At 38.8% G+C, this 15,990-nt stretch overlaps 2 protein-coding genes across 2 annotated transcripts; one reads left to right on the top strand and one right to left on the bottom strand.

Annotated features, from left to right (window-relative positions):
• Window positions 1-2,402: 2,402 nt before the first annotated feature.
• LOC134628256 (opioid growth factor receptor-like protein 1) lies at window positions 2,403-5,637 on the bottom strand. The gene is made up of 9 exons (XM_063475023.2): window positions 5,293-5,637; window positions 4,902-5,111; window positions 4,384-4,446; window positions 4,257-4,295; window positions 4,121-4,175; window positions 3,698-3,776; window positions 3,558-3,624; window positions 3,327-3,475; window positions 2,403-3,231 (listed from the first exon to the last, which is right to left on the bottom strand). The coding sequence occupies exons 1-9, from the start codon at window positions 5,635-5,637 to the stop codon at window positions 2,790-2,792; spliced, it is 1,449 nt and encodes a 482-aa protein (XP_063331093.1). The 3' UTR covers window positions 2,403-2,789.
• A 5,331-nt stretch (window positions 5,638-10,968) lies between these two features.
• Window positions 10,969-12,782, top strand: LOC134628255 (potassium channel subfamily K member 9-like). Its single transcript, XM_063475022.1, has 2 exons — window positions 10,969-10,990; window positions 11,851-12,782. The coding sequence occupies exons 1-2, from the start codon at window positions 10,969-10,971 to the stop codon at window positions 12,780-12,782; spliced, it is 954 nt and encodes a 317-aa protein (XP_063331092.1).
• The last annotated feature ends 3,208 nt before the right edge of the window (window positions 12,783-15,990 follow it).

Raw genomic sequence — 15,990 nt, 5'->3', positions numbered from 1 at the left:
AAACTGAAAAATAACCCGAAAGATTACAATAAAAAAAAATTCCTTAGAATTGTTTTGGGTTGTTTTTTTTTTTTGTTTTTTTTACATCTGCAAGGAAAATAAAAAGCAATGAAAAAATAACGATATGAGGTGATGAAGGATAAAAACCTCAAGTGAATGGTTTTAAAACCATAAGGAGGAAAAACAGGCTTAGTGTATCAGCAAGCCACTCCAAGGCCATTTCAAATTGTAACCTGCATAAACAATATAACATTATCCAACCTTTAACTATACAACCAAAGGAGGTATGGGGTTTATCACCTGTAAGATAAAGAATGAATTTATATGATACAATATCCATGTAATGTGATATATATTAATGAAACCGAGAGTTTCCTTAAAAAACACATAACTGAAGACAGAAATTTAGCTGACAGAAAAAAACAACCAGTAATGTTGCCTGGCATTTCAGTAAAAACATCACATTTCATCCTTTTTTATTACAGACAGAGGTGCTTGAATCTAACCACAGAAGGGTTGATGTCAGTTGTCTCAGGAAAAGGAAGGATTGTGGCTTTTCTAGTTTAAAAGTTTATTTCCAGGGGGGTGTGAACAATTTTGTAGTTATGAGGTTTAAGTAGTGTTTCATAAATTTTGTCCACATGGTATAGTGGTTTAGACATTCACCTAACATTTAACATCAATCTTCAATACCAGAAGTAGACGCATATCCCTCTGAGGTTGTGTCAGGAAGGAGAGCAGCATAAAAATCACTGTTAAGATTCAGAGTCTGCTTCTGTGCTTGGGCATCCCTGACCACAACATTTTGGACTTTCCTTTGGATCCACACAAACCCATCGTTAGGTTTATAGTTCAAATATGCAAAGCTGATGAATACTGAAGTAAACAAACATTTCCATAAAGAATCAAGCCTTTTGACTAACTACAATGTTGAACTAAATCACTGGATCTGCATACACTCCATACACAGTGCAATTTATCAGTATTATTCAGCATAAGATGTTGAATTTCATTGTCATCAATCAATCTTCATTATGGCTGAAAGTTTCTTCATCCTCATCAAACTCATACTCTGCATTGTTACACGACACATCTGCAGACAGTTTTTCAGTAATATTCTGTAATCTGTAGTGGAATACATTTTAAAAGTAACCTTCCCAACACTGAATACAGGATATCAGAATATGTAATCTAAGTAACTATGTGTGTTATCTTGTGTTATCTTTGTCTAATATTTAAATTTGTTTGATGATCTGAAACATTTAAGTGTGACAAAATAGCAAAAAAACAAAAAACAAACACTTTTCCCACACCAGTGTATATGGCTGGGTAACTTGATATATAGCAATGCAATTTATCTGCAAAATAATAAAAGCAAGAAATCAGAGCTTTAAAATCATTCACATCATCATCATCATCATCATCATTATTGTTTATTTGTATAGCACTTTAAAAACACACCAGGCAGACCAGACTGCTGAACAACACAGATCAAAACAACTACCAAAATTAAAAATACAATAAAATTATTAAAAATACAAAAAAATTAATAAGAAAGGTGTCAGTTTCCTGCAGAGTTAAAAGCCAGGGAATAAAAAAGGTCTTCAATCTGGGCTTACAGACCTGCACTGATGACGCTTGTCTAATATGTAGGGGAAGGTTATTCCAAAGCATCAGAGCTGCAATTGAGAACGCTCGGTCTCCTCTGCCTTTCAGCACGGAGTACAAAGTTTAATCTTTGTATTATAAACACAGTGGAGTAAAAGCAGAAAGTGGCATAGAAATACCTAAATAAAGTAAAAGTACATTAAAGCTTTGCTTCAGCAATATTCTCAATTACATTCCTGCTGTTCCCATCCATGTTGTCGATTTAGGTCATTTTTCTTTTAAAAAAAGAAAAAGAAATCTAAATGCTTTCCCTTTGTCTCTGTGGAGCCTGCAAAAGATGGTGCTCACAGTCTGATGGGAACACAGGCTATTTTTGTTTCAGCTCAACTGTTTAAACCCATTTGATGAAATTTGTCTCAATTTTAAACACCTTTTTCTTTCAAATATTAATGGAACAAGTATTCAACTTTAAAGTTGTGTGTAATTTCTTTGCCTTCACATTGTTGTTTAGCTGTGATGATTGTTGGTGTAAGGAGTCAGATGACAGAATTAGAAAGTGAACAGTTGAGGCTGTTAACCTTTGATGGGCAGCAATATTTGGGAGTCTGTCAGAGATTTTTATGTCCTTTTGTAAAGTGACCAACTGTAGTAATACATGAATTAACTTTGTAACTCACTGTAACATTCTTTATCTTGCCACCCTCTAATTTTATTTTGGCCACAACCTGTACTAACCTGCTATTTGAATATGCAACTCTGAAAGGAAATTATGACAGATATAAAACAACAAGATGTGAACTTTCTGAATGAGAATGTTTTAATTCTAGACACAAGAACGCAAAAACATTTAAAATACATTCATCACTGAGCAATTATAGTAATCAATTGATCCCACATAGTCACACAATAACATTAACCCTTGAATTTTGTGTAAAACATGCATCCATCTCAGAACGCTTCATTTTTTTTGTTCAGAAAAAGAATTAATTGCGAATAAAAATCCAAACTTTAAGTTGTAAATATTGAAGTAAACAAACATTTCTATAAAGAATCAAGCCTTTGACTCAGTGTGTAAAGCACAATAACCTGCTAGTAATCTAAGATCTACAGTGTTGAACTAAATCACTCCATACTTCAGTGCAATTTATCAGTATTATTCATAAGCTTTTCATTGTCATCAATCAATCTTCATTATGGCTGAAAGTTTCTTCATCCTCATCAAACTCATACTCTGCATTGTTACACGACACATCTGCAGACAGGTTTTCCTCTTCACTGTCAGAAATCAGAGTGTCCTCCTGTGACTCCAGAGAGTCAGCGGCCTCTTCCTTTGCTGCCTTGGACTGCATTGACCACAATTCTTGGATTTTCTTTGGGCACCACACAAACTCATCTTTAGGCTCATAGTTCAAATATGCATACTTGATGAGATTTCTGCGCGTTGCCTTATCAAGTACAGCAAACATAAAGTAGCTGAGGACGCTGTCCCTGATGTTTGGAAGTTGTCCGTTGACCAGAGTCTCCTCCAGGAAGAAGCGGACCAGAGGGGCTTGGTAGTGACGGTAACCCAGGTTTCCCAGACACTTCAGGATGCGAGTGATGCGCAGGCTGTTGTGTGTGTGACTGTCAGACAGTGATCAGTCTCAAAATTAGATCATTTACAGCTTTTTGTCACTTTTACTGCACACAGATTTTTTTAAATTCAGAGGTAGTTTTACCTGTTAAGGTTGTCAAATCTCTCTTCCCAGTGCTCTGCTCTCCTGACTTCTCCAGTTTTTTCATCACACAACACGATACCATAAAAGTCCAACATGAGCTTGTACGACTTCAGCAGGTTTTCCTGTGCAATGCTGTGATTACAAAACTCCTGAAGGAAACATCAAACCTCTATCAGTGTATAAGACATGTTTTCTTTTTAAATTATAACTTGGTAACTTTCACAGGTTTACCGTAATTTCTTCCTTTGTCAGTGTACTGGCCTCATAGTTCACTCCTGGTTCTTGCAGTGGGAACAACCTTTGAGAGAAAATGTCATTATAAACTGAAACTGAACTTTTTACATTGTATGTGTGACTATAGAGTAACTTACCACTGAATATATGTGTGCACGTACTCAAGGCTTTCATAGTCTCCATACCATTTTTCATGGAACTCAGTTATGCTGACACCTGGTAACAAATACAAGTCACAGCAAATAAATCTGTTTGTAAATGAAGCTGCACAGATTAAGATTTATCCAGTGATAACTGAGGTGGCTCAAACTGATATGTCAGTATCAAAAAATATATATTTTTTTGACATCTCATGATTATAGCATTCTTGTGTAATATCAGTACCGTTTAAGGCCACTGAAGGTTCTGATGACACGGAGATATTGAGAAGATTAGATGAATAAAATAATGAATTTTATAAGCTCTCATTCTTCAACAAATAAATTACAGAAAAACATTTATTTCACTTCCACTTTATGGATATACTTGACTCTATACTTTGTTCTACTAAAAAGGCCTACCGTCTGGCACCGATCGTTTGTTTCCAAGGTAGAAATTGAGATTAGGCTTGTCCTCCTACACAAGAGAAAAGAATTTGATTCAAACCATTTTTTTTGTTCTTCTATGAAATAAATCTAAAAACAAACGTGTACATACATTTGTGTTCTTCTTCCTGTGCCGTGTCTTGATTTGGTTCTGCAAGGACACATAAAAGAACAACATGTGCTTGGCTTGTGCTTAAACATGAGAGTTTGTGTTTACAGTGTGTGTGTGTGAGACTTACAGGGTAGTTATGTCTGTAGTTCTGCATGTCTCTCGCAGCACGTTCAAATCTGCTGAACATGTACTGGAACACAGAAGATAAATGAAGTTCAGGGGTAACACTGCACAGTTAAAGGAGACATTCAGTAACCCAAAGATCATCCTTGGAGATCCTCCATCTTTATTTACAATAAATTGGTTTCTGTCTTTGTGCATATGTCATTCTGTGGCTCTTTGTTTTCATTTGTTGATGTTGTATTGATTATTTCAAAAATATATTTCTAATTTTAACCTCTTTCAGGGAATCTTTGCAAATGTCTTTCTTTGGCTCTTTGTTGTTGTTTTGAGCCATCTTTGTGATTTTTTCTTGCAGGAAAAATCAAGAAATGTGAACTAGAGCTATCACCTCAATAAAGTTCCCTGGAGGAGCCACCTAACACCTTGGGCCTGTGACAGGTAGCTCCTTTTATGCCTGCAGTAAATGATTTGTGAGCAGACGTGGAATATCAAACCAGTTGTGACAGGGACTGGTTTATTTACATGGTTGGAGTTTGTTGGCCGTCTGATCCTGCTGGGTGGGCTCTCCTCATTCGAGTCGGTCTCCCAGGTTGAATCATAGTCGCAGTAGAATTCATCCGTAGTGCTGTCAAACTCTTCCTCTTCTTCTTCCGGCCCTGTCAGCTTCTTCCCTTCGTCAACTTCATTTTCTGTGCGTATTTCAGACTGATTTGGGTGTACCTTGGGTGAAACCTAAAATGAATAAAGTAAAGAGCAAATCACGGCATTATGCTATGTTTGTATCTCCAAGTTGCTTGTTATACAGTTGATCAATTCTTTTTCACGTTTTACTTTCACAGAATACGAATTTAAAACGATTGGTGAGAAACCTGCATGATCACCTGTTACTGTAAATGGTCATTTCTTTACTTACATTTTCATCAACGGTCTCAACTCGACCATTTTGAAAGTCCTCTTGGTTAGACCTTGCTCGCTTGCTCACGGGCTCCCCACCTTCGTCTGAGGACCCCTTCAGTCCGGGACTAATAGCCCTCTCTTCATCGTGAAGTGAATTCTTGAGTGGACGGGTGTTGTCGTCGCTTGCTTCAGACTCATTTCCGTCTTTCTTTGAATAAGTTAAAAGTCTAAACACCACCAGTGGAAAAAGCAAGACCACGAAAGGATTCCTGTGGCGCACTATCCAATTCAAAAGCGTGCAAAACTTACTGTATACAAACCAAATCATCATTACTTTACAGCAGCGACACAGCACCGACATAACCCTCATGCGTGAACATAATCGGTCAGTCTGTTTCGCTTTCCCTTACGCACTTCACAGAAAACCGAAACTAAATTTTGCGGCGACAAACAACATGTTACCGACTATTTATACGCTGCTGCAAATCAAAAGTAGACTAGACTTTAGTTTGGTAAAACTTGGTTGACGTGAAAAAGTTAATTTTCTTTTAAAAGTAAACTATGTCAGAAATCCAAATACCTTCACTTGGGCTTGTGTTATTTCACTGTTAGGATATTGTAATGGGACTTGGCAGTATATCTAATTAATAAACCTATGTTTATATATTCCTATATTTATTCATCTTATTAATGATCACGGTTTAAATGTATGGGACATATCCCTTAAATTAAACCTAAACATTGCACCAGTTAAGGGGTTCAACACCTTAGATTTCCTAGACTTGGATTGAAACCCTATTTTTGCGTTTAAAAATAATAATTTATGGCCCTTAAAAAGGTACAAAGTTTACCTGTAATTGCACAAACAGTCAGGCATCCCCTTTGCACAGATAACCCATAATTTAGTCACACCTTCACCCCAATAGTGAGGTACACTCAGTAAATATTATTCCCTCCCAGAGCAGACTGGGAAAGCTCGAGTAAAACCTGCCTTTTTTATATATGAAATCACAGAAGTTTTCCAACTTCCCTTTGCGCCTGAGTCACATTAAATTCATCATTTCAATATGATTAATAGTAAATATTACAATTTTTAGGTGTCTAAAAATTTGATTTTTTCTGCATTTGATAAATTAGAGTAAATTCAAGTTAAATTAGAAAAGTACTTTCTCTAGTCAGAGTCATCTTCACTGCAGGTGTCTTGATGAGGAGCCCTTTCTGACGTACATGACTTACAGACCATGTCCATGCCCTTTTGGCTAATAAGGCTCAAGGGCCTGTTGAGATTAGCTGCAAAGTTCAAGCCTGTTTCCCTCTGTGACACTGTAGCCTTGTCACTAAAGACATGTTTGTCTGCAAATGTGTGTGAAGCCTCTACTTATTTTAAAAAAAAAAAGATGTAGCATTTTTATATTTATGATAAAAATGCTCCGGATCTTTATACTATATGATCATCGTATCCACTGCCCTTATTCCCACTGCGTCTGTTATCAATGCAAAGATAGCATCGTGTTTGCAGTATATTTCTATGGCTCATTTTCTACGGGAATGGCACTTGGACAGATGAGTGTCTGGACCTGAGTCGGTGGACACCCTGCTCTTAATGTCTTCCTGTGAGAGATAACAGGTTGTATGAATTGTCCTGCTGAACAGAGAGATATGGGATGAGTACATCAGATAATGCAGTGCCATTATTTCATGAATGGAGTTTTTAAACCAGCACAGATGTCCTTATTATAAACTCAGCTGCTTTTTGGGTTTATGGCATGCTACAATGAGCTATATATTTATGACTATATAACACTGCTTTGGTAATATTTGTTTCCTATGATGTGAAGTTCGCAAATCTGTACTTGTTTAAGCACTGTGTGAATTCATTTAGTGCTCCATGATGAGGCTGTTATCTCTCATACTCATTTCAACAGGACAGTTCTTTCTGCCATTAGAGGAAATAAAGACTTGTCAGAATGCTACATCACTAACCTCTGCATGGCAGTCGATTCATTCGTGCTTACCAGAGCAGGCTAAGGTCCTGTATTGGCTGTAGAAGATGAAAACATAGCATAGTGATAGTCATATGTTCTGCGGGGAATGGAGTCAGTAACTGTGGATTTTAATGACAGATCTTAAGCTCTTTATGGCCCGCTTCAGCGCATGAATAGTTTCCACAAATTGGATTGCCTTCCTAAAATAGATGGGAACTTTGTGAAAGTGAAATAAGTTGCAGCATGAAGCTAAGGCAGTTGGCCTGTTTTCTGATCGCACTGCCGTGAACCCAATTAGCACATGTGAAAATCCAACAGATGCCACAGGAAATCTCAGTGAAGGCCCCTCAAACGAGGGCCCTGCACAGTTGCACTGATACGTACACACAAACCACCACTACAGTCTGCCTCACTCGGCAAGCGCGCAGAACGTAGTTAATGACGACAGCTAGGGTGGTAGTTGGCTCAGCAGCTATGTACACTTGATAAAGGTCAGTGCTGCCACCAGCTAATGCCTCACTGCTGAGAGTAATACTATAGCTGCAGGTAGTGTGATTACTCCAGACAGGAGTACTTCATAGGGCAAAAAAATACAGGGACTAGAGTCCAGAAAGGGTAGCTGGTGATGCTGTGTTTCTTTGATCTGAGAAAAGCTGCCACGTATGTGAGTTACAGAATACACAACTTTACATTTAATTAGTGTGGATCCTGATTAAGCTTCTGTATTTGCTTGTAGCAAATACTACTTGAATATACAGGTGGAGCTACGTAATTGGTTTCCCCCATGTATAAATCCTGGCAATCCTCCTGGCACTTAACAGCGTACACTATGTTACTCTGTTTGTGTCTGGTGACGCGATCCTTGGGGTGGACCAATTTTTGGCGCAGCGTGTTTTGGGGTTGAAAAGCCACAGAGACTCTGTGTTTAGAAAAAATGTGTCTCTACTGTTCCGATACTCCTGGCACATATGGGATCACTACAGGTTTTCCCAGCTTTGACAAAAGTCCAGCTGGGACTGGGTCAGGTGCCAAAAGAAAGCTCCAGCCGATCCAGGAGAGAAGGACAACCGCTGCCTAAGCAAAAACCTGTTTGTTTTGAGACATCTCTCAAAACAAACAGATACAAACTTTTAATATTCATTCAGAAGTTTTCTGACTCTAAATTTTTTTTTGTCATTACTCAGCTTTTTCAAATGCACATTTTAAACATGCTGCAGCTACTTTTCATCCTCTTCTTCTGTGTGAGCGTCAGCTTTCAACAGTTCTGCACTTTTTTTTTCAGATGAAAAATTCTGTATTTTTCAGCTCATTCAACATTTTTGGCTTAACTTCAGCAATTATTTCATTTCAGCTCAAAACATTCAGCGATCAGCATTCACACTGCAGTTTCTTCAGAAAATGCATTTTCTACTTGTTACTTGTTATTAATCTCTCGCTCTCTTCCACAGTACATCCTTCACTTGCCACTTCCTGAGCTTGGGTCTACCAGATGTTTCCTTCCTGTCAAAATTGACTTTTTTCTTCCAACTGTTGCCAAGTGCTTGCTCATAGGGAGTCATGTGATTGTTGGGGTTTACTCTGTATTATTATAGGGTCTTTACCTTAAAATATAAAGGACCTCGAGGTGTCTATTGTTTAATTTTAGGTCTTCTTTGATACAGTGTGATAACCATTTTCATAATTCAGTCAAATGCATCCATTCATCCATTCATCCATTTGCTTCCACTTATCCTTTTCAGGGTCGCGGGGGGCGCTGGAGCCTATCCCAGCTGTCATAGGGCGAGAGGCGGGGTACACCCTGGACAGGTCGCCAGTCTGTCACAGGGCTAACACACAGAGACAGACAACCATTCGTGCTCTCATTCACTCCCGCATTCACACCTATGGCAATTTGGATTAATCAATTAACCTATCCCCACAAACTTTAAGTAAAATGGAGGTTAAAGCAGGATGTGTTTTAAGACATCATTGACATGGAGCTTCTGCAGGAATATTCAGAACCATCCCTCCTGATGACCACCGGTTTAAGGAAAAAAAAGAAGAAAGATGGCCAATATGCTCAAATTCGCTAGAGAAAAGGTGTTAGCGACTACAGCCATATTTTATATACAGTGATGCACGTGTATTACAAGTAGAACATTTAATGATTTTTTATTGATTTGATGATTTTCCCATAGAAAAGGTTTAATATAGTCCTGCTCTAATTTAGACATATATCATGCGTGAGTTTCTAACTTCCAGTCTGTCTTGAAACTAAATTTAAAGTAAGAAATGAAATGTATACTCTAGCACAAAATGTGAAACAAACTAAATACCCTATGCCGAAATCTTGCAACATCAAAGCGAATATAACTGTAACTGTTTCAAGAAACCGAACTAAGCACATTAGCACTTGTTAAAAGTCCACATAGTCCTCTTAAAGTTCAGTAAACGAGGTAATGTAAGCATGTTGGGTGGACAACAAAACCTGTGCAGACAAGTTTGGGGCTACTTTACTTGACCACACGCTAATACCATAGGCTACACTTTCACGCCATTTAGACCTATCCTGTACTCCTAACAGGTCCATGGCCTCTATACACCGTGAAGACCAGTGCAACCCATGTGCGGGATGGCTCTGAATTTGTGCATCTGTGCCTCTGAGCAGCAGCAGGAGGCGCAGCAGCACCCTCCCCTGCTCCTCCGGGCACTCTGGATTTGAGGATGAGGACGCAGAACATCAGGACCCTCTCTCTCATCCTCTCAATTATTTTCTACCTGCTTGTAGGAGCCGCAGTTTTTGACGCGCTAGAGTCAGAAAGCGAGAGTTATTATGAATTATTACTCCTTGTAATACTGGGACGTAGCTAAAGTTTTGATTTTGTTTTGTTTAGTTTTTTTTTTTAAATTAGCCTATTTACAGAAAGCAAAGCTGTCCGAAAACACTTGCTGTTGTTGTTCTAGGTCCAAATTCTTGGATTAAGATAGATGTAGTTTGGCCTTTTCAGCAAAATATCGGTAAAGTGATTATGTAGGCAGCTGCATGTGTAGTAAACAAGTGTGCAAAGTTTTTGAAAGTTTTTATTTTTTATTTTTTAATGGTAAAACCCTTTCTTAAAATACTTAAACCACTCTATGTGACAAAAAGTACAGATCAGAAGCCTTAATCTCTTGTAGCCACCTTGGAGCCTATCCCAGTTGGCAGTAGGCAAGAGGTGAGTACACACTGGATAGGTTACCAGTCCAAGGTTGGCCTGAACAGACCTAAAGCAATGAAACAATAACATTTTTCAGTTACAATTTCTCACGTGCAGACCAATGTCTGATACAAGCTCCAGCCTTCCTGCCCAACCTCAGACTGAGGAACAAAGGTCTGAGTGAAACCACCCTTGTAAGAGTGCACACCCTGTAATGTTAAGAAGCTAAAGTGTCACTATGTTTTCTTACAGCTTGGTAGCTTCATATATTATGTAGAAACAGTTGTCTTTTGTTAATCACCTATGTCCTTACCATTTCCCAAAAAGCTGAACTAATTGCAGAAATATAAACAGGTTAAAAAGCTGATCAGACTTAAAGTTAGAGAACCTGCTGTTAATGTCCAGTAAACACTTTTTATGTTAAGTAGTGGTGTGCAGGATTGAAAAATATTGGTATCAAGCCAATACCATGTAAATACAGGGCCAGTATTGATGATACCAATACTGATACAGATACTTTTAACAATAAAGATGGCTTATGTCGGAGAGGGCAGTGAGATGAATGAGATTAATCATCAGTTTGCAAAGTCTGAACACATTTTCCAGCTTTTTGTGGGTTTTTTGGAGACCTGGAATGTAAATGTGCTTATCACTAAAGGACTTTCAGTCAGCTTCTGTTGTTTCAATGTGCTAGAGGCTATAAATAAAAATACGTGACAGTCAACATAAAAAAAGTTTCGATATTTTTCATAGCCCGTGTTTGACTTGTATTTTTTCATTTCTAATATACTTATTTATTTAACACAATTCAGTGGACTACATACTGAACATAAAGGATAGAAACAAAGTATCAATACTGAGGTGCTAGTACTGATCTGATACCAATACCAGCATTGGTATCGATATTTGGATCAATCCACCCGCCTCTAGTGTTAAGCATTCCCAAATAAACAGTGTTCACTTATCACTGTGTGTTCAGCCTGCTCTGTCACCAACCTTCTCTTTAGTTGCACCTCCCAAGTTTCTCAGTTTGCTATTAAGTGCTGTGGAGGTGGCGGATACTGGTATTAACAGAGCTTTTACACATGTACACCGCTAGCAGCTGCTTCTGGAAATGAGGTTAACCAGACCAGCATGATTGGACCAAACCAGTTAAGCTGCAGTTATAGAGATAGATAGCCAAAAGTTTTTGCACAGCATCAGCAAGCAGTTTTAGTGAGACTTATCTGTGGTTTAACCATGTTTGCTCACATTAGTTTAAAGACTTGACTTTAACCTGCACTGAGTTATGTGTGAGTATCCCTGCCTTTCAGTGTTTAAAGCAGCAATATACTAGTTTGATGTCAATGGAGCTTTACGACTATAAAACAGTAGTACTCAACCTTTGACCTGTATTGTTCTTTGGCTTTGCAGGTTATGGCCATGCTGTTCCGTGCACCAATGCTGGAAAGGCCTTCTGTATGTTTTATGCGCTCTTGGGCATCCCTCTGACACTGGTCATGTTCCAGAGCCTGGGCGAGAGGATCAACACTTTTGTGAGATACCTCCTGAGCAGAGTCAAGCAGGGCCTGGGCTTACAGAAGACAGAGGTGTCAAAGGGAAGCATGGTCCTGGTGGGTTTACTGTCTTGGGTAAGCACTTTGTTTGTAGGAGCTGCAGCCTTTTCCTATTTTGAAGGCTGGAGCTTTTTTAATGCCTCTTACTACTGCTTTGTCACACTTATTACCATTGGGTTTGGAGATTTTGTAGCCTTGCAGACAAAAGATGCCCTCCAGAAGCAACCTACATATGTGGCATTTAGCTTCATGTACATTCTAGTTGGGCTGACGGTCATCGGAGCATTTCTGAACCTGGTGTTGAGGTTTCTCACTGTAAGCTCAGGTGAGCTTGATGGGAGCTCCACAGCAGGGGAAGAAGAGCAGGAGTACAGGGAGATCGTGGACACTGGAGAAGAAACTGCTGAGGACCTATGTAAGGATGATGAAGTTGAACTTAACAGGCTTACCTTTCCCATGGAGGGGTGCAACAGCTTTGTCAGCCTCCTCTCTTCTCCTGCAGAGGAGCACAGACCTATTATACCCAAGAATGCAAACCTGCCTGAACCCAGCAGACTCCAGGCTTTGTTCCTTTGCATGTGCTGTTGCATGGACGTTTACAACAGCGCCTCTCAGTCCTACTGTGACCAGACAAGCGGCCATAGCAACCCTGTCTTTTACAGTACCATCTCCTACAGAGCGGACCAGGCCCCTTGCAGCTTCTACACCATGTTATCACAAGCCTCCCCCAGCAGCACGGCACTCTGTCTGGGCAAGAACAATTCTCACAGCAGGCGGAAATCACTCTGACTGAGATCTTTGAAGACTTGAAGTTGAAATAGCCTTTGTTTTGGATCTTTGTACGCACAGACCCTATAAAACCATCTGATTTTCGGAACAACTGCCTCATGCTTTCTTTGTTATGAAGCTTGTCTGATAAAATGTAACATATTAAAACTAAATATGCAGTTTATATTGTATTTACACTGAGCATTACCAATGATCTAACATTTGAAGTATATCAATAAAGTATAATTTATGCAACTTTATGGTTTTACTTCACTATATCACCTGCAAAAAACAAACCAACAAATTAAAAAACAAAAGAAACAAACAGAAATAAAACACCCACACAACTTGAGTATGAATACGTTGTCTTCTCGCTGCAGCACTGTCTCATGTGACCTTTTATGTGACTGTTATTTCCAGTAAGTAAACATTGCTGTTTCCTGTCAGTAGTGTTCAATCCATTGCTCTGGCTAGTTCCCCAGGTAAAAATGTTCATCTTTATTGCTCAGTTTTTGGGGACCTGGAGACAGACACATGGTAAAAGATGACTGAATGAAGGCAGTAGCCAGATAAAAACCAACCATATCATCTCTGTCAAAGAACAGAAAATGAGCTGTGGCACAGAAGTGTCCTCCAAGTACAAGCTATTGTCTCAGATGTGTGGTTGAATGACACATTGCAGATTAGATTTTTAATACAAACCACTGATACCTTCAATCTCATCTTATTTATCTGGGAAAAAATAGATTTAATGGATGCATACATATATTTATATATATATAAAAATAAGGAACTGGAAAGTCAGAGGTGTCGGAGATTAATTTCAGTAGTTTATGTAACAAATAAAAGAACTGTTAACCAACATAAAGTCCATAGAATTAGATAAATTAGTTTATTATAATAATATTTCTGTTACCACGGTATTGCCACTAAACTTACAAATCATTACAACTAACTTTGGCCACTTGGAGAGGCAATCTACGCTAAAAAGCACTGCCAACTACTCACTAAGTGTGTCTCATTGCAACAAAAGCAAAAATAAAACAAAAACTTATTAATAACTCTAAAGAGTTTTTATTAAAATAAAAAAAAAAACATATGGTTAATACATTAGATTAGACAATCAAGCTGAAATACAATGAAAAGGCATAAATAAAACAGCAGCAGGAGAAATTTATAAAGAGAGATAAATGTTTATCATCCAGTGTTCATACTACTGTAGTCCAGTCTAGAGACTTCATGCTGTGATCCAACTCACCACTGTCAGGGCAGCCAGACGCACTCACCAAGAAAAACCCCCAATTCAGACTACAACAGAAAGACAGTCAGTAAATGTGTTTGAACAGTTAGTAGAAACATGTTAAATCCATTTTCCACATACCCGTAACCACAATCTGCAAAACAGAAGCTCCGATTGGAGAGCTGGGCGTTTCTTGAACATGACAGTGAGCTCATTGTACTAAAATGGCCTCAACAATCACACGATCCAGTAGAGCATATTTGGATATGAAAAATCTCTGAGGAGTGTTTCCAACGCCTTGTTGAACCCATAGTAAGGTGTACCTAATTTAGTGGCTGGTGAGTGTGTGGGATCCATACCAATGATGGCAAACATCTGTCTTGTTAAATAAGCCTGAAAAAAGACACTGAGGCCCACATGCTGCCTTGTAGCTGATTTTTGAATCAGTACGGTGTCATTTTAATTCACTAATCTGTAACTGGCCTGTGCTCTGACCTCCATGTGGATCACTCAAGTCTGGCACTGCATAATTTCAGGAGATTTAAATAGACTAGCATTTATATCATACCTTTGTAGTCTTACTGACCACTCATATTGCTTCAGACTACAAGGCACATTTTAAGGACGAATAAATCAGTCTAAAGTGCACGTGTTTGGCCTGTGGCACCCACTAACGCACAGGGAAACCCTGTAAACTCCTTACAGACTTTTAGGCTGCCTGACAAGAGCCCATTCACAAGGGCCCACCAGCAGTAACTTGCATTTAATCCACACACGGCATATTTCTTTTCCTTGTTGCCATTACCTACACTAGAGAGCAGCATTGGTCTATGTATAACAAAGGCTGAGTCCTCACAGCTCTCCAACACTGATAGTTCTGTTTGCTCAGATGGTTACATATAAACACTTTATTTTATAAATTGTGAGTCCAACAACGACACTGCTTGCTGTTAAAACCATCTTGTCTGTGTTACACCTTCCAGTGAGTAAAACAGCTCAGAAACAAAACACTACTTCTGCGTGCTATCACCATTTTATAGGGAATTAAAGCATGACAGCAGAGATTTGTTTTCATCTGCCAGCATGAACTATGACACAGATTGCTGTTGTGGGAATAGAAGCTCTGGCTCTTGATAAGTGAGCACAGGCTTTTCAGTCAAGCGGGCAGACATGTATCAGCAGCCAGCTGTATCACCTCTGATTTAGAAAGATATTTGTGAACCAGCAGAAAGGAGAGGTCTGAACAATGGGCTTTGTGTCAGAAAGCTCACCATGTCGTGAGTGATGAAAACTGGTATCTAATTTGCATAATTACTCCATTAATGTCACAAATGGTGTTTCACTTTATTCCTGTTACGATGCATCCTCCCATCTATGGCTGTCCCAACAATTAGAACCTAAAAGTGCTCAAAAGTGTCCACGCAGACAAGAGAAAAAAGAAAAAAGAGGCAAATGACGGCGCACAATGACTCAGACACACAGAATAAGAAGCTTCTTTCAAAAACAGCAGCGTTTGTATGATGATTTCCGGCTTTTATGTTACCTCGTGCGTGACTGCATGACAGCATGATAGAGTTGTGGGTAGAGTTTGATTTTTTCCTAGTCTCCTTTTGTGGTTCAGTTGAACTGTTTGTATATGGCACTGCTAAGAAATATGATGTTGCTCCTTATGTGTACACAATGGGTTTTACAAATAGTGAGCTGAAGGTGGTGGTAGTGATCCTTTTAAAAGACCCTTTTTTTTGTGAGTCCAGTTCCAATGTACATTCAAGCATGCTTGCCCATATGCTGTTTACATTTATAATGGAGTTCTGTAGGAAGTCCACTCATTTGGGTTTTATGCTTTGTGTAATGACAGCGATTCTCCTATGAGCTCTGCCTACATCTGAAGTGTTTGCACAGTAATACTAAAGTTGATTAAAAAAACCCCTCTGTCACAAAAGAGTATTAACTTCCTATTAACAACCATCGATTGACTACAGTGTTGAA

The sequence above is a fragment of the Pelmatolapia mariae genome, linkage group LG5, assembly GCF_036321145.2.
Source record: "Pelmatolapia mariae isolate MD_Pm_ZW linkage group LG5, Pm_UMD_F_2, whole genome shotgun sequence".
NCBI lineage: Eukaryota > Metazoa > Chordata > Actinopteri > Cichliformes > Cichlidae > Pelmatolapia > Pelmatolapia mariae.
This window is presented reverse-complemented; position numbering and strand designations above follow the sequence as displayed.